The 23,287-nt window shown below is 40.1% G+C and overlaps 1 protein-coding gene across 5 annotated transcripts in view; it reads right to left on the reverse strand.

The window, feature by feature from the left end:
- Window positions 1–23,287, reverse strand: part of FNIP2 (folliculin interacting protein 2) — a 97,313-nt gene that overhangs the window by 32,746 nt on the left and 41,280 nt on the right. For 3 of the 5 annotated variants that reach the window (XM_084205278.1, XM_084205279.1, XM_084205280.1), the window contains exon 16: window positions 22,622–22,822. In XM_084205278.1, coding sequence (XP_084061404.1) covers window positions 22,622–22,822 — 201 coding nt within the window. Of the gene's footprint in view, window positions 1–16,310; window positions 17,678–18,907; window positions 19,024–22,621; window positions 22,823–23,287 lie in introns of those variants that run through there. The other 2 variants (XM_084205281.1, XM_084205277.1) reach the window with 1 other exon arrangement.

Below are 23,287 nucleotides of genomic sequence, written 5' to 3' on the forward strand. Positions count from 1 at the left end.
ATCCTCATAAACAGACCCAGGAACCACCAACCCAAGCATGTGCTAAGTGGATCTCAAGATCACAAACACTTTGGGGAGCCTCTGCTGGGTCTATCTGGCTGCCTGTTTCCCTCCATGTGTATTAGTAGAACAGCCTATCCCAAATTTTTAGTCCAAAAGTTACTGATGACAGCCTTTCCCTTTCCAATTTTAATGCATTTTTTTCCCTGGCATTTTCCTTTAAGACAAAAAGGAATAATGAATGTCTCAGTAATTAACATCTCACACTTCTTTGTAATGAAGGGGCCATGTACTTTCTCAGCAAATTCTCTCTCTACAGATGTAAGCAAGGCTACTGATAAGGTCAGGGGGATATTCTTCTGGGCTCTGGCTGTGTACTCAGCTTTATCTATTCAAGACAGCGGCAGCAAAATGGCTCAGAACAAGGACACCTTCAGAGATGAAGGTGGCAGCTCCAGCTCACAGCTGTCATGTCACACTGTACACAGTGTTGTGTCCAAAGAAGTTCAGTTTTCCTATCTCCACACTCTCAGCTGCACACTCATTCAAAGCTCCAAGGTTTTATGTTCAAGATCTGGAATATATTTGTGTTTTAAGCAACGAACTACTGAAATTATTTTCTTGCCTGTGCCCTCTGCAGATACATTCTCAGCAAAGGACATACCTTCCATTTTTGTCTAAAGTAAATAGATTTCATCTGCCCTTCTCAGTCCCCTCCTCCAAGTTAGAAATGTCAGGAATTACAATTAGTGACACTGTGCTTGCTGCAGGACTACCAAGAGTTGGGGCTTTGGTACAAGCAGAAATTTGACCTGCTGTTTTCCCAGCCTTCAGCTGAGGGAAAGAGGATGTTGTCTCTTTCATGAAGGGGTTTCACAAGGAACCCACATAACCTGTTCTCAGCAACTGCTGGTTTGTCATTTGGGTTTAAATTGCAAGTAAATACTAGGGATTTACTTGGCTTAACTAAATGCTTCTACTTAAAAAAAAAAAAAAGTCATTAAAAACATTGCAGCTCAAGTTTCTCTCATTTCTCTCACTACTAACTCATGACTTAGAGGCTGCCCCATAGCAAAACTGTAGAGGGTGAGATTTAATATTTGCAGCAACTGATTTGCACAGGCTACAACAAATGCATTTGCAGAAGCGAATAAAGAGTCAAAACCAGGTCAGTCCCTTTGTTCTCACTGCAGTTTTCACTTGCAAAAGGCAGTTCAATTTTGTATAATCACAACAGCAAGCAGCTATAACAGAATACATTAAAAACACATTTGTTCAATAAAAGAATGCCATTTCACAAAAGGTCATGCTTTCAGTTTTGAGGAGACTGCTAGTCATTTGCTTAAATGCCAATATTTCATATAACAAACCTTTGACTTCTTTGTTCCCTAGCTGCCTCGGCTACAAAAATGAGGCAAACAGTATTTACCTGCCTTCTCAGATGCTGAAATATTTGGCTATAAATGAAAAATACACAGTACTGAATATTTTAAACGAGGCCCATGTGAAATAAGACATACAGTCCCATGAAGTGGATAACATATGGGAAATGCACTGTTAGGAGTCTCCTTGGGAAAAACAATAATCATCACAATTATGACTTTTAGCAGTTTACCTAATTGTGCACAACATTCCAGAACATTGAGTTGGAAGCCAGAGAGTCCATACTAAACTTCAAATACTTAAAGACAACCCAGCATTCCAGGGAATTTCTCCTCCCCACCTGAATGATGCCCCTGCAGCCTGTTTCCAGTGACAGGGGGAAGAAATCACCACAGATACACACACCACTTCTGCATGATCTCGCCCATACCTCTAACGAGCTATTCTCCATCATTTTAGTCTGCACCCTGTAAAAATTCCAATGTATCTGAAAGGTGACTTTTATGCTAGAAGAAAATTTGCTTTGAGCCCAGGGGTAAATTTATTGCATCATTTAATCTGCAACCTCCCCTTGAATACAGGAACCTACATTTTCGTCCATTTGTCTCTTGGGCACTTAGTTAATGAAGGGGAAGAATTTTGCTGATTGTATTGGCTGAATTTTTTGTCTTTTTAAAATGTTGTCCAAGCAAAAAAAAATGAATTCTCATCAGTCCAGGTAGATGGGGAGAAATATAGTACCGCCTGTGATATTAATTCTTCTCTCTTTTTGTGTCCTGCATGATATTTAAAAGAAGCCAGATTCCTGTATTTCAATATCACTACTAAGAAGCACCTGTAATTATGATTACTTTTTAAGGAACTATTTAAAAAAAAATTATATGTTTTCCAAAGAAAGCACTCCATTAATTTTGATGCATAGGTAGCTTCATTTTTAAAAGCTTCACCTGTAATGGATCATTTTTATCTCAGAAACTGGGGCATGTAAAAGCATGTTTCCTTCTCTATAATACAAAAAACAAGTAGAAGGAATGGGTTTTGCTGGCTGTCACACCTGGTAACTCTATAAAGGACACCTGAAATTCCTTGAGTGTACCATCATGAGCAGGTTGTGCTTTTGGAGTTTCCATCTGACCAAGCCCTACAGCTTGGGACACATGGTTCACCATTCTCAGAAACAATCTATGAATAAGAATTTGTCACCTAAGTTCAGTGAATACACCCAGTTCTGCATGTGCTGCATGTTCCTTTGAACAGGCAAAAGACAGAGCAGGTCTAAGGATGAGAAGGTGTGAAAACAATACTGAGTGAGAGAAGGTGACCATCATGGAAAAAGATGAGAGTAGAAGAGCCCAAAACCAAAAGCAGGTACAGAGGATGGAGAAAAAGGCTGCAAGGCAGAAGCTGGAGAGGTAGAGGTGAGAACTGAAGAGGTTTTTAATCAGTCCTCTCTCACACTTTCAGAATTTGGCAATGAAGAGACATGTTTTGAACCTCAACATGCCTCTTCTGTGTAGCTAACAGCTACAAAACCCAACAAGGAAAAATATTTTTTCTCATTCCCCTCATATTCTGCCTTTAAATGCTGCTTTCTCAAACCTTATTTTTAATTTAATTTTGCTTTTAATGTAATAAAAAAATCTCTTCTGTAGCAACATTAAAAGACAATCAGATTTGAGTGCTGGGCAAAGTACAAGAGGAGTGCAAATAATCAACAGAGTTGACAACCTAGAAATTCTGGTCCCCTTACAGAACAACTGCTGTGGGGATATAAAATCTTTGTCCTATCAGTTACATGCAGGCCTCTTTTTTTTTTTTTTTCTTATGAACATCTTAAACATCAATTATCCATGCAACTTGGGAAAAAAAAACCCTAATAGATGCTCTCTTTCTCAAGGCAAATTTTGAGAGAAAAGCTCTGCACTAAGTGGCAGAATATTCAAACAAAAGCAGTGATTATATCTCTGTTATTGATATGAGCTTTTAAATGGCATATGATACAACCAGATTGGTTCAGTAAGAAAACGGGTTTAGAGTTGGATGGTAGCTGAGATTTTTCTGTTGTTTTTTATGGCTAAGGATAGCCAGATGGATAAGGATTTTATTATAGGTATTGGCAACTTAATGCTGCTGAAAGCCTGACACATGACGCATTGACTCGAAGTTGGAACGTTAGATTTTCATCAACATTAAATTCAAGCAAATTTTTCTGAAACTGCAGCCTGGATGTGCCACCATGGTTTGCATATTACCTACCTCAAATGAAAAAAAACCCCACAAACATTGGTAATTATTCCCTCTGAGGTGAAAAAGGTGAGTGAAGAGCATTCCTCCCAAGGGAAGAGCCAGAATTCTTGAAAACTCGTGCGTGCAAACACACACGCTGAGCTCTGCTCCCCTGCACACCCTGTCACAGCCGGGTCACAGGGCACGCTGCCCTCTTCACATCAGCCTGAAAAACAAGGTTTTACTGTCAGGCTTCTGCTGCCTTCCAGTCCAGTCTCCAGACCAGGAAGAAGTACTCCAGTGATCCCCAAACCTTGCACTGCAGATGAACCTCTAACACGCACGTGATTTGTTGAAAATACATGAAAATATATGCATGTATTCATCAGTTAAATCCATAATTTCCTAATTCAGGTATGAAAACATTGGCTTGGAATACGTGAACCAAAGCAATAGTGCTGGACATGAAAAGTCTCCAAAGGAGCCTCCCAGGGGTGACATTTATCTGTGTCTCTTCATTTGTAGCATAGACAAAGGGAGTCATTTACATTCCTGAAAGATTTTGTCTCAGCAGTTTCCCTTCTGAGAGGGTCAATGGAAAGAGGTAACTAATCTGTTTGTGGCCTTCCAAAAACTTGACAAACATGGCCAGGTACCTGCCTGGGAAAGCTGGCCATGTAATATCAGATATGCCAAAATGAACATGAGGGAAAAAAATTACCACAGACAGAGGAGGGTTAGCAAAGAAAGAATTCTGGCCAGTAAGGCAACAGAGTAACGTGATCAGTGCTCTTTGCACAGGAGGACATGTCGCTGTTAACACAAAGGATAAAAAACTTCACCATTAGTATCACTCAATCTGCAGCGATTAAACATCTCCCTGGGGTTTCTCCTCTCATCAGAACACGAATTCTTCCTGAATTTGGCCCCTGTCTCCTAGCCAGTGTCACATCAGACCTTCTCCAGTAACACAGACTTCACCAGCAATAGTGAACACCAACTATTATTTGAGTCCCCAAAGAAAGTCTACCTGAGGTGAGCCAACTGCAGCAGTCAGCTCAGAAAAATGACCAAAGGCTGCTGTGCTTGAGGTACCGCAGACAAGGTCAACATTTCCCTGACTAATAATGGATTTGGGACAGGAGGCATTAGGAATGAGGTAGGTTTTGGACGCTGCTTCCACCAAACCCAGGATCTGCTTGGCTTGTGCTATTCCCAGCACTCAGCAGCCCAGCTGGAAGCCATAAGCACCATTGGCTCGGGCTTGTGACATCGCTGTGGCACCAAGCACATTTGTCACAGAGTAAGACAGCACAAATACAGCCTGCTAGCCTGGGGAGTTTATGGAACTGCTGGCTGCTGGTTAAGCTTTTCTGCAGGTTAAGCTTTCTTGTTTTCTTGGAATGATCGCAGTTTTCAGCTGCAAAGAGTTTATTTTAAAAAAAAGAGAGTCATTGTCATCATCATTGGTTACACTTGTGTGTCAGAACACCTAAAAATGAATTTTTGAAACGCACGTAATTCCTTCCAACTCTTCTTTGGTTTACTGAAGGGCCTGAGGTTTCTGGTTGCAAATTTTACTCACCAGTAACTCAACCCTCTTGTGAAACGTGCAGAAATTGCAGAAAACAGTTTGATAAAGGAAGGCACATATTTAACCTCAGCGAGCCCAGCCCCTGGGAATAACACTGTTTTGTACCACAGCCTTGTGCAAGAGAAATGAATCAATCAGCCACGTACTCTGCCCTGTAGCCTCACCGAGGCTGTACTGAACCACTGGCTGAGGGGCCAGCTTTTCACCTCATTATACCTTTGGGGAAGAGAAATTACTATGGTTGAGGCATTTTGCAGCGTGCTAAGAGGTTTCACAATCCCTGGGCAGACAGAGATGGTGAAAGAGCCCAGATCTGTCAAGTTAAAGGAGTAAATCTTTGCTCTGCTCACGCGTCCCTGGCAGCCTGCGCTTGGGCTGCCTTTCCCTGAGCTGAGAGAGAGCACTGCTGCCCGTGCAGGAAAGGGGGGATTTGTCTGGGGGGAAGAGAAAATGCTGCAGGCCAGGCATTAGGTCTGAGACAGAAAGGCCAAGGCTAACCCTAGAGCTCTGCTGCAGCCCTGCAGACACCAGCACAACTCATGGAAGAAAACCGCGTCCTACCTGACACAGGGGCTGTGGTGGCTCCTCAGAAGGGCTGGTTTAGAAGAGACCCATCTCTTGATTTTAGAGCCTGAGGGTTCCCTTTCTGCTCATGACTTTGAGTGAGAAATGCACAGTCTTAAAGCCCTACTTAAGTCTACTTTATGTTGACCAGATAGAAGTCAGCTGCTCAGCAAAACAGACTTCTGCCAGGTTCTCTGTGCCATTTCTGAGGATGGCACAGTGTCAAACCTAGGGTAAAAAATGCTTTTAATTCAAAGCTGTAATGTTTCAAAATTCATCTGTGTAGCTGGTCTACAGGTAATTTTAAATTGTATTTTTACTGCACCGGAAAGAATGTGCAGAAGTGAAAGGCAGAAGGCAGCTCTATTCCTTGTGCTGGTTAAAAGGCATGGTTTTAGTAGCTTCCAGTTTCCTTGGGTGAGGGAAAGGAAATCACAGAAACTAAAGATTTGCTACACTTCACATATAACTGAAATAATATGCTGCAAAAGGCATAAACAGTCACAAGTCTTCAGCTGTAGAAATGTGACCAAAATAACTGAGAACAAATCACACTGAAGTTTTAAAAACAAATTTGAGGTTGATGCCATTAATATAATTTTTTTCTACATGCACAGGATGACCAAGTACCAGTGGCACTCCCATGTGCCAAACACAGCACAGCTCAAGTGGCTACTACTACTTTATTGTGCCCTACTGGCTTCTTTTTTATAGGATGACTAGTGTAGAATCTCAATCTCATGAGAGCAAAAAAAAAAGCTTTGAAAGAGGAAGACAGCACATTCTTACTCTCTGTGTTGGCAGCACACAGCCACGTTTCCATGCTCAAGACAGCAGTTTAAAAAGACATGTGGATTCTTGTCTTCTACCCAGCCATGATCATTAGGGTCTGATTTAAGATGTCTGAACTCCCGGGTGTACTCAGCTATTAAGGCACAATTTGACCTTGATTTCTAAGCAGTCATTGCTCTATGGCTCTGCATTCTTCTTTGAATTGTTCCACCTCTTTATAGATTTTTCCAGCTGACCCTCTTGATCCTATTTGAAGAAGCTGTGTGGGGGCAGTTCATTGCATGAAGGAATACTAGGCCTGAAGAGCAACAGCTGTAGCTCCAGCAGAAGTTAGAAAAACTTCTATATGGCAGTGTTTTCCTTTTAATTCCTGTGGAACTGCCTTCTGAGTGCAAAATATGCTTAGCAGTTCATCTTAATTCTCTGATGACTTTACCTTTCCCCAGCCAGCAGGACAGCGATTTTGCAGCTGCTGCTACTGCACCTCATTTATCAGCAGCTTCCCTTGCCGGTGCTCAGAGCACTGACAATTGTGCTCATAATTCACACAGAACAGGGACTCCACTCTGGAAGGAAACAAGAGCTCCACAATGCCCTTCTGCAGCTTTCACAGCTGTGGGAGATACTTGGATGAAGTGGTTCCTGCTCCTGCTGCTGCCTACTGCCAGCCCCACATCCCTGACAATGATCTGTAATGGCAAAAGAGCAGAGTGAAAATAATGGAAACAGAACAAGTACATCCTGAAATTTTCCAGGAGTTACTCCTCTGCTTAGCATGGTATTAAGGTCAGAAATAATGACAGCTGCCCTCACAGAGTGCTTCTGTGGTGAGGAAGGGAGAAATTAGGATATATTTCCATAGGTTACCTTAGTCTCTGGCAGAATAACCATCAGGTCCAATAAACACATCATGAACAGCAAAGAGGGTTTGCAAAGCTGAGCTATTCGATGCCAATCTAGAGCTAGGCAAGCAACCTGAAACCAGCTTTTACACTAACTGCAGCTGGGGAAAAGGAGCAGGATTGGCAGTGGTCCCACCAAGCAGACGTTTTGGTATTACAGCCAGCTGTAGCCCCGGTACTTCACCAGCCCTTCGGGGGGCAGTTTTCCTGCTATAGCTACGCTGAAGCAATGGGAAGGCAACGCTGGAAAGGGGACTCGTGCTTCTCCTTCTCATCCTTACACCTGGCTATGGATTCTCAAGGCATCACAGTAGCAGCTCTCATCTGACCCCTACTGCAAGCAGGTGGGTAAGGGCATATTTCCACCAGCAAACAAAAGGGATCAGCGGCAGACTGGCTTAACGAAGGTGAAACTCACTGCCCCACATTCCCATTTCATCAGTGCTTTAAGCAGACTTCAGTGAAAGGGACGGACCAGTTGTTGTCTTCCCTGCTGCAGCCTCTTCCCTTGTGCTGGCAGGAGCACCTGCACTGGGTGACAGCTGAGTGCTCCAACCTCACTCTCATCATGAGCACAAAGATCAAATACTGTTTATTGGCTGGGTGAGGCTCTGAGCAACCTGATCTAGCTGAAGATATCTCTGCCCATTGCAGGGAGGGGTTGAACTACAAGACCTTTTACAGGCCCTTCCAACCCAAACTATTCTGGGATTCTATAAATACTATCCCTATAGCAGGCACCCAGCCTTCTCTTTCTCTTGCTGTCAAACCTTGCATTCCTTCCCCTTGACATGGGGGAAAAATTGAGGCTCCAACTGGGTTTGACATTTGCTATCCTTCAGAAACTGGTGGTGCCTCTCAGGCATTCACTTTTACAAGAGCCATTACTTCATCTCAAGCAGCAGGAAGAAATCATTTAATGGCCTTTGTTTTGAGACAGTTTGCACGCTTGTCTAATTATCCAAAAGGTACCTTATCCCCAAGGGGATTCACCATCTCCAGCTACCCAGCAGCTGGCCAAAATCAGCCACCTCCCAACAGCAACAGCCAGGATTGCCGAGGCAATTTATCCCCTTAGAGAATGACAGTCACATCTTGTCTGGTCACGGTTGCTTTTTATCTTTGGATTCCCACCACGTGGGTTAAAACAAACAGCACCAAGACTGAATCAGGATCTCTGACAGTAATACAGAGTCAAATGGCATTTATGACCCATATTTTTACTTTTTTGCTTATTTTTATACTGCCTTCTGCCCCTATTCTTTCACATAGTTTAAAGGCATAACACTGGCTGCAGTATTTCAGCCTATATGGCTAATTCCAAGAAAAACTGCATTGTATCACTGTTGTCTATATTAAAATGGACAGATATAAACAGGCTGCATTGCCACAGCACAGCATCATCACAGATACCTTCATGCCAATGTGTAAAAACTAGCTGTTTCTGTGAAGCAGTAAGTTAACATCTTGTATGATCCACAGAAGCCTGTGCCTGTAACACCTTCCCACTGCCTCAAACAAGGAATTCACTCAGAGACTTTGATCTTTCACTTCTGCTTTTATTTTTCTGAAAACTAGCGCTTCCCTTGGGTGATTACTGACTCCTGCTATGTCTCCTTACGTACTGCTCAGCTGCTTGTCATGAGTTACTTTTTCCCACATAAGTCATGCATCTAAAGCAAAAAATAAAGATGCATAACAGCAAAGAAGCAGGTGTTCAGAAAAGCAAAACACACTTATTTGGCAGCATCCACGTGGCAGATACTTTAGCTAAACTAGCCTTACAGACAGAATTGTAATTGTACACAGTGTGTAAGAATGAGCACACATTTTCTTTTTAAATTTCACAAAAGACACGTCTAAATGCCAGACACGGTGTCTCTGACTCTTTAAAGCAATTGCCAGGAAGGGAAAAGGGAGGTGTATGCATGCCCCCAGCCCAGCTTGGCCAGTAGGACTGTTTGATGATGAAGTCATTATTTGAGGACTCAGAAGATCAGATACTAACCTTTGACACAGCATCCCTGCGTACCTTTGGCCAATTGCCCCATCCTTCTGTAAGGAACAGTGGTAATTACCAGAATGCTGAGAAAACAAGCAGGAGCTGATTTAATGATGAGCCACAGACACAGGGTGAAAATTCCCAACCTGCCACCAGTCGAGCTTAGTCAAGAATTAGGAATGGTTAATCAGTGTGGTTAACCCAGCATGAGATAAAGATGTGTTACAGAGTGAGTAGAAACAGGTTTAGCACATCCAGAGATGATCTCACTATTACTGCAAAGCGCTGTGCTACACTGACAAGCTGTGCTACCAGGATGCTCTGTGCTATACATCATCACAGACTACATAAAACTGCATTTAACTCCAGCAAGTCCAGCAGGCTGTAAAGTTCACAGTCATACTTCAACCTCAACTACAATGCAACCCAGGTCTGCATTACAGCTCAAAGAAGGGCAGCAGTGTCCACTTTGGCAGCCAACCATAATCAAACTATCGGAATTGTCACAGCAAAGGGCAGGCTGGCGCTGCAGTGACTTCACCCCAGACCATTAACATCTTTGTTCTTTTTAGCACAGTCCCCAGTTGTTAAGAAAAGAATGGCACTTAGCAACACTCAGCAACAGGCAGTGAGACGAACTGCAGGTGCAGATTGCTGCTTGGATTCAGTGGGACAGCGCTTCCCATGGAGCTCTCCTTCAAGAGCTTTGCCTTCTGGGTGGGACCATTCAGCTCTTAGCTCTCCAACTAAACCAAGATCTAAAATCTCAGCACTAATTGCAAACTCCATACCAGGTTTTTTAAAGGCTGGCAGAGCCGTTGCTGGCCACAAAAATAGACATGCCAAAAAAACTTTGTATATTTGGAAGAAAAGAGAGAATACTAATTTGAAGTGAAGCAAGGCAGGGTGGAAGAAAGCCAGCTCCCCTGTAAAGTTTAGTATGAACCCAGGGATGAACTAGTTAATTAGGTCCTTTGCAGCAATACAGTCTAAACACCATAAGGCTCAGGACAGGAAGCCTTGTGAAGACAAGAACAGCATTCTCTAATTACCAGCTTGCCTTTATATCAAGAGCATCAGCACTTACACTTGGGCAGCCACCAGATCTTATTTAATTCAAACATGTAATAATGCACTGCTACTCCTGCAGCCACTCCCAGCAGCCAAGGAATTACCTGCGAGACTCAGAATTTATTTAGCAACATTACAAATGGGCTTTGCATCTTTTGCTCGTGGTGTTTACCCACTCCTGAGCAACAGGAGAGGCTACTGCATTCTTGTGGGAAGAAAATGGCACAGAGCAAACCAGAGGCAGCTGTCTATCTTTGGGGCGCAGCCGGGGCTCGGTGTAACACAAATGGTTTAAATACCAGAGGCCTGACAAACTCACCTGGAACACTGGTGGTTATGTCCCAGCTGCACTGGCACAGCTCAGTCCATGGCTTTGGCAATGGCAGCGGGTCAGCATCCAGAGAACCCTGCTCAACAAGCCTTGGGCTTCAGTGACCCTTTCCACACTAGGGACATCAGACTGTGACAGGAGACTGCCAGAAGAGTAATTGCAGTAACAAAAGGGCAAAGGAAAAAAGTTAGCTTTCTCTCAGTGCTAATTCCATTTTTGTTTTATCCCCCTGCACCAGGCAGCCTGCTCCCAACATTCCTGACCAACAAGACTACAATGCAGAACTAGGCTCTCTTCACCCATATGGTGAACAGGCTGCAATGATGCAGAGAGCCCAGGGAAGCTCCGCTCCCCAAATCAAAAGTTAAGGCATAATTTCTGAATTAAATACAAACCTTTACAGAATTAAAGCACTTGCACTATGACTGCAGTGTCCTTACATGAGTGAGTCCCTTAAAGAGGGCAGGAGCTGATGGAATGGTTTGGAAACGTGATTTTTAATTTCACATTGCTTTCAGATCAGCTGTGTTTCAAGGTCAAAAAAAGTTGCATGTTGCACAGAATGACACAACCAGTTCAACAAAATACATTCCCCTATATTTTCCAAAGCTAAAGTGAACAGTTTTAGATTTGTCCAATTTGAGGCTAACAGGACTTGTGCAGATCTTAAAAAAAAAAAAGGAGAAAAAGTGATGTAATACTGTAGAAAATGAAAAATTATAACACCTACATGACACAGAAAACTCCTCAGTCTCATTTTGCCTAGGGAAAAAGAGATGAGGTAGCAAAAGAGAACTAAAATGGTAACATCACAGACACATTTGAAACAATTTTGTTATACGCAGGGTTGGAATTCAATCCAGCAGAAAGCAAAACATTTTTGTGAGCCAAAATACCCCAGCCCTTGACACTATGGCACTCTTATCAGAACACACAAACCCACCCTGGGAAGATCACAAGCAGACCTAAGCATCACTTTGTTTTTTCACATCCACGACCATTTCTCTGTCCATTGGAGAAGGAGATTTATTCCTTAGTGAGAAACTCATTCCTCATGGAAGTCTGCTCTCTCTCAAACATCATTTTGTCAAATCACAGTAGAATCTCTTTTGTAGCTCCAAATGGAAAAAAAATCAGTTTATGAGATTATATTTGAGTACTTGTCTGTCACTCCTAAGCCCTTCAGCCATGTGTTGACCTTAGGATTTCAAGACAAAGCGCTACTCTACTTGTACCGCTTAAACTATTTTAGCTTTGGGATTGTGCCAGACAGACAACTGACTGCAACTATTATAAGAGTAATTTTCCAGCATGTGGATTACTAGCATGTGTCCACTTAAGCTAATTTTATATGGGATCAGAAGCCTTACACAGGTCACAGTCTCGTGGTTTGTCACTTGGCTTTGTGTCCTTTATATCCAAAATCCTGTTTTGCACGTTTAGTCCTGATTGACCTCTTCAAAGCTGTAAGTATAGAAAACCAAAGGATATGGTGCACAGATGATCAGCAGAAAGCTTTGCTATACAACTTTTTCAAATAGAGAGAAAAGTAGGGAGAAAGACTGGCAGAATTTTGGCATAAGACTTAGTTACTTTGGAATATAGTTCATGTTTACTGCTGTAGCCTTGAAACCATTTTTACACATGAGGAGAACTCCTCCATCAGATCTGTGATCTTCCTTGCCACTTACATAAGCAGGAAAACAGTTCAGTTGCTTGTTCACTATAAACATTTGTATTATTTCTAGTCACGTCTTCTGAACAAATCACAGAATCTGACTTCAGAGTTGGAGGATTTTTCAAATCTAGGTATTATTTTCCCCTTTGCAGCTCTCATTTCTAAAAGCTCTTTGGCCACTCTCTCAGCCCTACCTTGTAAGTATTCATTAATGCAGGTTTCCACCCCTTCCCAGTGCTTGGCTATTTAATGTCTGCCGGCCTCTGCACCTCCCTCTTCTTAATCTGCCACCATCCTGAACATTTGGATTCTGAGAAACTGGCTAAGCGCCCTTTAAAAAGAAATTCAACCAGCTGGTACGAGCAACAGCTTAACTCAAATTTTTTTTTTAAAGTAGTGAAATCAGAGCAGAGAAGTTTCATGGAGTCTTACAAGACCTGGATGGAAAAACAGGTTGATAAACTGCACAAATCACTAAGACAATCCAATGGTTCACAAGTATCAAAGAGATCAGGGACTGGAGCAGTCAGGTAACTGGAGTTTCTCCTCACTATCAAGTCCTTGATGCCAAAGTTCCTTGGCTTTTTTCTTACTTGCAATCCTCAGTAGCCTGACCCACAAGCAAGCATTTCAGTCTATAAGTAAGAAATGCTTAGATCCTACAAATCAGACTAATTCAGACCTGCTCAAAGAAGCACAAATACAGTTGATCATCTCATCTCCTTTCTGGTTTTATTTCTAAATAAGGAATTTCCAATAAGCTTCAGAATACTAAAGAGAAAGTCAGGTCATGGAGGATCTGAGAAAAATCAAAAACCTCTTAATTTGAAACTAAATCAGACCAAACACACTAACCATTTCATAATCTAGTAGACATGAGGGGTCACTCACTCCTGCTCAGTTGAGCAATTTTAGAAACTGGATTTATTATCTAATAGCAACATCTTCTTCAGCTAGCTCAAATGCTTATGGAAAGAACTAAAGAGAACAAAGAGAACATACCTGTAAAACCTCTGCACCACTTATTTCAACAGTCACTGTCTTCATTTTCCACTATTTTTTTGCCCATATTTTTCATACTGTAAAAACTCGTTTTCATGTAAGTGGGGTAAAACTTCTGAGGATAACCAACCAAGCTCCAAATTCTGTGTAGCCTTCCTGTTAGACACTTGTGACAGTTACTCACTTTGCTGAAAGGTTATTTAATAGACCATGTGCTGGTAGACCTCAGCTACAACAACAACAACGTCAGAAGCTTTAAGAAGGAAGATACCAAATACCACTCACATTGATTTCAGAAAGTTTATTGCACCAAATGCCGCAAAGAAATTGACCAAAATGATAGTGTACATAAACAACTATAAGAAAAAAACATGTAGTTTGACATTGGTGTTCAGTCATTCCTAAAAAAGCCTATGTTCTCCAAACATGCAATAGCAACACACATTTTTCTACTATGGAAAACTTGCCATGTATGTCAAATTACCTCATTTGACCTCAAATCCCCCACCCCTCCCCCCGAAAAAAAATTTTTAAAAAAAGAAGGAAATTTTTTAGACTAAATTCAGTAGTTCAGACTTGATTTTTATTTGGGTCCTTTTAATTGAAGTAGAAGTTATCCTTGAAGGGTAAGTGATCATTTTGCATAAACTTTATATACAAGAATTTGATGCATCTGAAAAGAGGCTTTGACTTTAAGAGTAAATATGCTTATAATGTGAAGTGGGGAAAATCAATCTAAAATTCAGGAAGATGCCATCAGAAATGTGAATTACAGAATCAGTGTCTTTTAGCTTTTTGGGAGCAAAAGAAAGTTGTATAGACTAGTTCATAGTCTACCTCAAATTAAAATGTCCTAATCTTGGTATTTGGGGTTAAAGAATTTATTTCAGTTAAATTCTACAATTTAGCAGTTCATTCCTCCCCTATGTTTAGTCTTGCCTGAAAACAGCATACATTCTTTAAATTTCAGTGTGTAAACTGCATTTATGTGGGATTTTGGAAAGACTGTGCACTCCCACCTAACCAAGAAAGTATGTATTTAAGTTTACAAAAAACCTACATAATACTGATAAAAACAACTTTGGAATATTTGAAAATTAAGCTACATTATCAATTTTCAACACAGCTGTACATTCATATCACTTTTCATCCTATTAAAATAAAACCAGAAACATGCCCTAAAAATGTCTAAAAAACACATCTGTAAATACTTACTGCCCTGTCATGCCACACCAATTTACATAAACACCAAGATGCTACCAAAAACAAGTTAAAGACTTCGAGTCAAAAAAAAGCCCTAGAAAGTGGAATCCTGTCAACTGAGGTAGTATATTTGGTGGAGGGGAAATACGTAATTAGCTTTCATTAGTCTAAAGCTTTTTAAAGGTAATAAAGAGCTTTCATTTTGAATTTTCTTTCCCCCAAAACTAAAACTGTGAGAATAAAATAGTTCAATGTGTAATTTCTGAAGAGCAGCAAAATGTTAGAGAAAGCAGCAAGAACTATAAAGTTTTAGCCTGGGCTGAAGAAAATTCAAGTGCTTTTGACCATCAGCTCACATGCCACCACAAAGTTAACTGATGTCTTGCCCAAAGGCAGATTTTTTTTTTTTTCAACAGTTGATGTGGTAAAATCAGATCTATTATTGATTATGGTATTAATCTTGAAATCACTGAATGTCTGCAGATCTCTGTCCTTTTTAGTAAACCCTGTGACAACAAAAGCACATCTTTAAGTTAGCATATGTTTCTTTGAAGAACTGTCAGAGTCTGTTCAGTTAAAAACCCCACTTTAAAAGAATTGGGCTGACTTTAAATTATGTCAGCTACTATTTAAGAGTGACATGAAATAGAGAAAGTACATGAGGATTTCTATATACACTCAGAGAAGCAGTTTCATAGTCTTACACATGCACACACACTCTCCATCAAGAGGGTAGTTTAGGAATATGTGACGTGCTCTATGGTTCGTTCCTTGTTTTAATCTTGTGAAACAGAAAGTGGTATCTGCTAAAAGCCATATGCAGAGGTAAATTTACTTTCCAGCAGATAGGATCCACAGACCAAAGATATGAAAAGTTTGCTTAGCTATAAAGCAGAAGAAAAAAACCCGAATCATAGAAAGATTTTAGCCTTTTTAGGCAGAATACTAGGGAGAAATATGAAAATGCAATGAAAGAAATATTTGGAATGTCAGGTCAGAAAACCAACATAGAAGGAACAGCTTTAGAAGTGTTGTATCAGAATATTAAGTATCCCTCCACATGGAAACAACCTCTTTTCACAGTAGGCCAGTCTACCTATTTCCCTCAAAAAGCAACACAAGGTTAATCAAGACCCCATCACATTTAAACAATTCACAATAAGCACATTTCATTATTTCAAATAATTGAAAGTTTACTGTAGAAAAGTCCAAACATCAAGGTAGTAGGAAATAAAAACACTTTTAATAAAAGTGTGTCCCTTCAGTGTTAAAAATCTGTAACCACCAACAAGGAGAACGCACAACTGGTGACCAGGAGTTTCTTATTAGAATTCACTATTTTCAAGCAATTGTGTTGCCAGAAATTTGCTTGCAAGATGACAATTTCAGACACCGTATTCACAGTGGCTCACAACAGAACGGTCCAACATTGAGTTTTCCATTTAAGAATGTTTTGATCCTTTGTTCTCTCCTCAGTCTGGTCCATAGTTTCATATCCAGCTTAACAGTGCTTTATGCAAAAAAAAAGTATTTTTTACATTCATTTTAATCAACCACGTGAAAACAGTGAAGTACAAAATTTTATTTTGCTTTCTAGAAACACCAAAGGCCAGTATCAACTAGTGGAGAAGTAGTTTCTGGTGTCAGAGTAGATAACCTAGTAAGGAAAGGCACCTGGATGATAGTTCAAGATTTTTGTAGAATCAAAAAGGGTAATTGCAAACATTCAGAGTAATATCAAATATTGGGATTTGCCCCCACATTTCATTTTACTTCAAACAACGTTCCTCTTCTATTCCTACTCAGAGTGACAACTCATAGCTGGAAAAAAGTAATACTTTTGACTAAAGGTTTGGTGGGGGTTGTTTGATGCCTTGTATTTCCCCAATACGATTGTCTTCAGTTTGTGCCAACTGTTTGGTGTATGTGCACATGGATACATGCTCACAGCACTGGCATCGTTCAGAAGTTTTTCAAATTCATACTCCTTGGAGATAGCAATACTTGATGACACCAAGACAAGTTTAGTTCCCAGGACCACAGTCATACAGCAAATCAACAGTTAGTGAAGTTGCATCAGCAACAAATGTAAACTTGTAGCAGAAGTTCCATAAGGCTTTCCCACAAAATCCCTCTCTCCAAAGTCCATTCCATTCCACTTGTAGCCATGGGCCCATTTGAATGCCTCCTCATTAAAACAGAAGCAGCCACAGCTCTCAACCTCTTGTCCTTAAATGGAAAAGTCACATCAACCTCACACACACCTCCATTCCCACATGACATCTGGCTGCTGAATCCAAGTTCCTTGTTCTGAGCCCATCACTTCTACTATACAAAACCACACGTATGTTCTGCAAGGAAATCATGTCCCACCGAATACACTTTTGTATAGGAATGCTATATACAGAGTTAACAGCTACTCCTCCTCCTCCCCAGCAAAGAAACATACACCACAGCACACTCACAAGCATAGCATTACGAAATCCATTCTAACCCACTTGTTCTTTTAACTGGTACTTCATGGTTTTGAGCAGCGTTTTGGATGGCAGCACCCGCTCTGCCACATAGTGTTAACTTTTGTCCTTTGAATAAAAATAAAATGCAAGGATGCAGTCTCTTGATTTAAGTCAGAAGTGAGATTGTAAGAAAAACCTGAATGCCTTTTGTGTTATGTAAACTGAAGTCCTCCGATAAAACAACCGGCTGCAATCAGAATCGGAAGGTGGCAGAATGTACAGTCATCACCTGCTTTCATCAGTGCTCCCCTTTACCAGTGTTTGGCACCTCTGTTCTTCATTCAGCATTCCCATTTTCATAATTGTACTTTAAGGGAATGACTATCCTGAGAATTTATAAGAGTATTTGAGCAACATATGGGGAATGAGTACTTGCTATAGCAGCCAACAAAGGCAAGTCATTGGATTCAATCCTAGAAATTAAAAAAAAAGACAGCCTTTAAAATAATATACAGTCACTTTCACAAGAGAAATACAAGATGATAGTTTTCATCCACTTTAAAGAAACTGGAAGTGTCTTGCTATTACTAAGTTCATAGTTTACTTATTATTTATTGTCAATAATCATGTACTACCAGTAAAGGTAGGTAAATAATGCTTAAAACCAAGAAATATGTTAGCCCTTACAAAACAGCAAGTAGTATTACATTCTGTGCTATATAATCTTTTGTGGTTTAAATAAAAGATCTTTTATGCATTTGCTAAACCCTAAGCCTCAGCTTGTAGTCTTACCAGTGAGTAGGCACCAATAAACCCAGTTTAACAAAGTACTAAGTATCAACTTATGGAAGATTATGCATTTCAGGTTTTGAATATAACTCAAGTTTGCTACATAGTAGCACTTTCTTACCAAAAATGACCAAAAGCTGAAATTATTAATTATTATGCAATAACGGTTCAAGGAATGTCTCTCAAGTGCAATGGTCAGTTTCCAACTATTTCCACATGTGAAGCTGTTCAGAGGCCAGGATGTATGTACATATTTATATATATTTAACACGTACACACACACTGAGAAAAGTGCTTATTTCACTGTTTCACTATTTACAGCTGCATTTCTGAGTATGAAATCTTGAACAGTCTGGAAAAAGTTAAATTTAATCTACAGTCCTAAAAACATCTTGAGAAAGTGTATTTACTTCTTCCCCCTTTTCTGCTGTCAGCAGGCAGATCCCTAAAGGTTATATGCCAATCAAGTACTATTATTAGAAGACAGTTGCTGAACAGAACACCTGTTTATTCTTCTACACCTGATCTTTGAGACCCTCTTGTCCCTTAAAGACAAATGCACCCTTTTCATTCCATAAATTCGGAAGTATTTGTTGGAATGAAGTTCTCATTGAGGAGATCACAACAGAACAGAGGGTGTATGAATGCTTGGCTAACTTACTAATGACCGAAATCCAAACTCTATTAATTCTGAAGATTTAAAAATGACAAGTATTTTGTTGTTGCAGTATAAATGCCTTCTCCTGATTTTGACATAGCTCAGTAGAGCTCATTTTTTGTAACTTATTAGGCACATAAAAGAGGAGTGTTAAATATGAAGCAAATCCTCGCAAGAACAAGCTGTCAACACTCAGAAGGAAAGAAAACTGCCCCAGCTTTTGTCATTGCTTAAGACTGATACCTGCAATACTCACCCCAATACAATTCCTAGTTCTTTTACGTGCACTCTTGTATGTCCTCGCAGATATTCTGAAAGCATTTTGCTTTTGAGATACATCTCTTGCAGTCTATCCTCTAGATGCATTATGCACTGTAAACACAGACCACAAAGCTCAGAACTGCTTTTGCAATCACATGCAAATATTACAGAAGTGTAAGCACATCACTTTACCTTCTATCTCAGAAGATAAACTAAGCCTCCACTACAAAATCTAGAAGAGGCAATTGGATTTATTACAGTTGTGCTGTAAACACAAAAAAGTTACACCACCCCACAAAGAGGAAACCCCTCATAGAACTGGGGCATTCCAGCTCTCCTGGGCAGCAAGTTTGTGGCACAAACTGTGCCTCTATTTCCACTCACACCACTGCATTTTTGTCAACTTAAACAGTTTTAGTGAGGTCCAAAATAACTCAAGATATCTTACTAAGAATTAAGGCAGTATTCTTGGATCAAGATGTCTTTTTTATAAGTCAGTACTATTTTTCTGAAAGACTTGGTTTAGACTACAGTTTCTAAAATGATCATTCTAGCTCAAAGGCTCTAGTGCCATTCAAGAAACTAAGTCTCAAGATGTGGAAGACACCAGTACCTTATTGGTAACAGAATTATAACTCTTTTGCTAACTGCTTTTCTGTAGCAACTAAGTTACAAATCCATTTTAGGCATTTTGTTTTCATAATTCCTAAGTACTTCCAGTTTAAAATTGCTTAAACATTTGATGCTGATTGCCAAAAGGTAATAGTTCAAGTTGAAACATCAGTTTAATCATTCCACTTTTCTTCCAGCAATGGAATGCTAGAAATGCGTATTATTTTTAAATACAGTCATGTGATTCGTGGCAATTTCTCATATATCAACTACAAGAGAGCAGATGAACCTTGACTTCAAGGAGAGAGAGGGGTAATTCTGGCAAGACAAGGTCAGCAGGCAGCATGTCTTTACAAGCTGAGTAGGTGGAAGCCTTATCAGGTATTTTGTTGTAGGACAAAGGTACATTCAATTTGATATATTCCTTCTTTTCACAAGGATGACCACTTCAAAAAAGTTAAATTAGGTCAGCTCTCTGAAATCAGGAGATGAAAGCAGGAAGCACATACAGAACCTCACATTATCAAACATATAATCATCCAGCAGGCACAGACAGCAATTAGAAACAGTAGCAGCAAATAGCTTCAGGCCATCATCCCATGTGCTGGAGCTGAATGAAAACTCTAAGTATTAGAAGTGAGACCTGGTGAGACCAGTTTTGTTAATTAAAAAACTAATGAGAAAAAAAGGACTCAGGCTTGTAGGTAGCCTAATATGTATTTTTCTGATCATCTGGAGCAAGATGAAGATGTTTAATTATTCTTTCAATGAGCTAATATCGAGTCTTAATAATGGAAAATAAAGAGGCATTTTAAAAAATGTGCTTTCATGGCAGTAGAGTAAAATCACTGCCACCAATGGAGGAAAGGCAGAAGGTTTTTGACAATAGCTTGATCAATTTCCTTCAAGCAGATTTTCACTCAAGTCACTATAATCATAACACTTCTGATTTTGGCCAAAAGGGAAGCAAGCACTCTTATCTTTTCCATTACAGGTAACCCTCATGCAAAAAGCCTATGGGCACTTTCCCAGTGGTTACGGGGGGCATGCAGCTGATTCACAAAGCAGCAGTTCAATCAGTTTCAATTCCAGTATTTGTGTTAAGGATTATGGATTTTTCTTTAAGTTATGAGGGAGCAAGTAAGGAAGAATCCCACATTATTTTAAAAGAAGGGTTGTTTACATCATATGATCTATTCCTTCTGAACACCAGCAAAGAATCAGAAGATATTTCTGCCCACAAGCTTGGTACATTAACCCATCTTGTTCAGTGTCCATAAATATTTTCCTTTTTTTTTTTTTTGTTTTTTTAATATTAGCTTCCTCAGCAGTTTTTCTCATTGACCGAATGGGAAAAAAAGTCAAGTAACTTCTAAAAATAGAAGAGTAGCTTAAACTGACCTTAAAGGTGCAGGTAAAACTTTTGACATATTGCTGAAATGCAGCAATTGCAATCAGCACTCTCCTCTCACCAGGGCATAAATGCTAAGCTCTCTGCAGCACAACTAGCAGTCTGAAGCAGTACAACAAAGATATCACCACTTGCCTTTCATCTGGTCTCAAATTGGGTTGTTTCTTGTTGGTACCACAAAACCCCAAAAATACTTACCCATCTGAACAGTAACTGCACTTAAAGAGATATGCACTCCTAAAGGAAGCTTCAAACATACTGCACTGTGGTCATCTCTGATTGATATGGGTACATCAATACACATGTTTCTATCCAAATTTAAATCAATAGAAATACTACTATGAAAATGTCACACTTCTCCTAGAGTTTAAGAACACTTGGCCTCCATGCATGGATGTCATTTTAGCAGAGTTGCAAAATCTCCTGACAGAAGGATCAAAGTATTTCTAAAACAAATGATGAAAAATTTACAACCAACTAGCATTGTCACTTCACAGTTCCTTTTTGTAAGAAAAAGGAAATAAAACCCCCTGAAAATCATTCTGCCTTCAGACACCTCCCAAACCACACAAGCCATGTAGAAACTGCACATACAAATCCTAGGGAAACACTGGAAAGAACACTTCAGTAGCAAAATCAACTACTCAGTTTAAAAATGCAAGGATTTAAGGTGTGACGTGCTAGTGTTAAGATACAATTTCAACCACAGTTGCATATTTTTCAATGCCCAGAAGAATCCAGAGAAAACACTCAAAAATGTACCCACATACTCTGCCTAGCACTTGACTTGAAGAACTTGGTGTAATCAATACCACCAATTTAACCCCAAACAGTGCCAACCAATACTATTTAGAGCTGCTAGTGTTTAGCTCTGTCTTCCTCTTCCATCTGCTGGCACAGTCATTACACGGGATTCCTACAGAATTTCTCAGAGCTATCTGCTGAAGGACAATTCAATTCTGTTTATCAGAAAAGGGGTGACTACTGAAAAAACCCTTCATCTCCCCTCACCAATAATCATGTGCTACAAATTGAATTATAGTTATTGCAGTCAGACTTGTGGGTAATTTTGCTGTAATCAGCAAAACCAGCATTACTGATTTGCTCTGAGGAACTCCGCTACAAATGAGGACAGGAAAGGATGCTGTGGCACAGGGAGTATGCAACATGACAGAGTTGAATAGAAACTCCAAGAATAGGAAGCTGTTTGCCAGAACCTACTTGGTTCCCATTGGCATCCATTATTCCCTGCTCCAACCCACCCATTCCCAGGTGACTCATCCTATTAATCCTATGGAGCCATCTGCAAAGCTAAAATATGATAAATTTTATGATAAAATATTTAGAGCACTTGCTAAAATATGTATAAAGCAGAAGGGTCAAGGAAACAAGCAGACACAGCTAGTTGGAGGGGGGAGAGAAGAGGCATCCATTGCATGGGGTTGAATAGAAACCCTAAGAATAGGAAGCTGTTTGTCAGAACCAACTTGGTTCCCATTGGTATCCACTGCTGGACTGTATCCATTACTGGACTGTAGCATGGATTCTTTTCAACATGTTGTAACAGCTCTGCATTATATCAGGCTTTAGTTCACTGATATTGCAACACAGTGTACAGAACTCTATGCTTGCTGTCTGAGCTAAGCAATTTCCATTAGCTTCAGCCTTCAATAAAGAAATACTTACAAAGTCAGCTGGGACGTTCAGTTTGTAAAGCTGTAAAATAGACTGCAACAGACTGGATACTTGACTTGAAACCAGAACATCCTTGCCTAACTTCACACTGTCCATCATCTTCCTCTGGCTTGTAGCTACTTGTACATTCCATTTATCTGTGTCTGCAATAATGCAGACAGCTTCTGCTATAGGCTCATCTAGCACTGGATGCTGCAACAGAAACAAAATACAATTATGTGATGCTTTCATATACATTTCCACAGCTCAGTTTGAGGTTCTACTTTTACACACTGATGTAGCAAATAAAGTGATTCAATGCATGTTTTTGTCCATTAGGGGACCAAAGGCATCTCAAAAAATGACAAGGAAGACCAACTTCAGTGACAAGATTTACATTCAGCAGCACTGCATCTGCCAATTTGATTGAGACATTTAATTTTCATTAGTGCCCAAAAGTCACTACTGCATTTTATTTTTATTCATGTATTCCCCCTACCCTGAAGAGATTAGCTTCTTTCAAAATGAAGAGTGTAATAATTACACTGATCCAGTGATGGTGAAAGCACATTCAATGTTTCAGAGATATGTGAGGAATTTTATTATGCACTACCAAGAAGGGTCTAACAGAATAGCTAGGGTTGGAGGGGACCTCTGGAGATCCTCTAATCCAACTCC

The sequence above is a fragment of the Fringilla coelebs genome (assembly GCF_963513975.1).
Source record: "Fringilla coelebs genome assembly, chromosome: 4".
Lineage (NCBI taxonomy): Eukaryota > Metazoa > Chordata > Aves > Passeriformes > Fringillidae > Fringilla > Fringilla coelebs.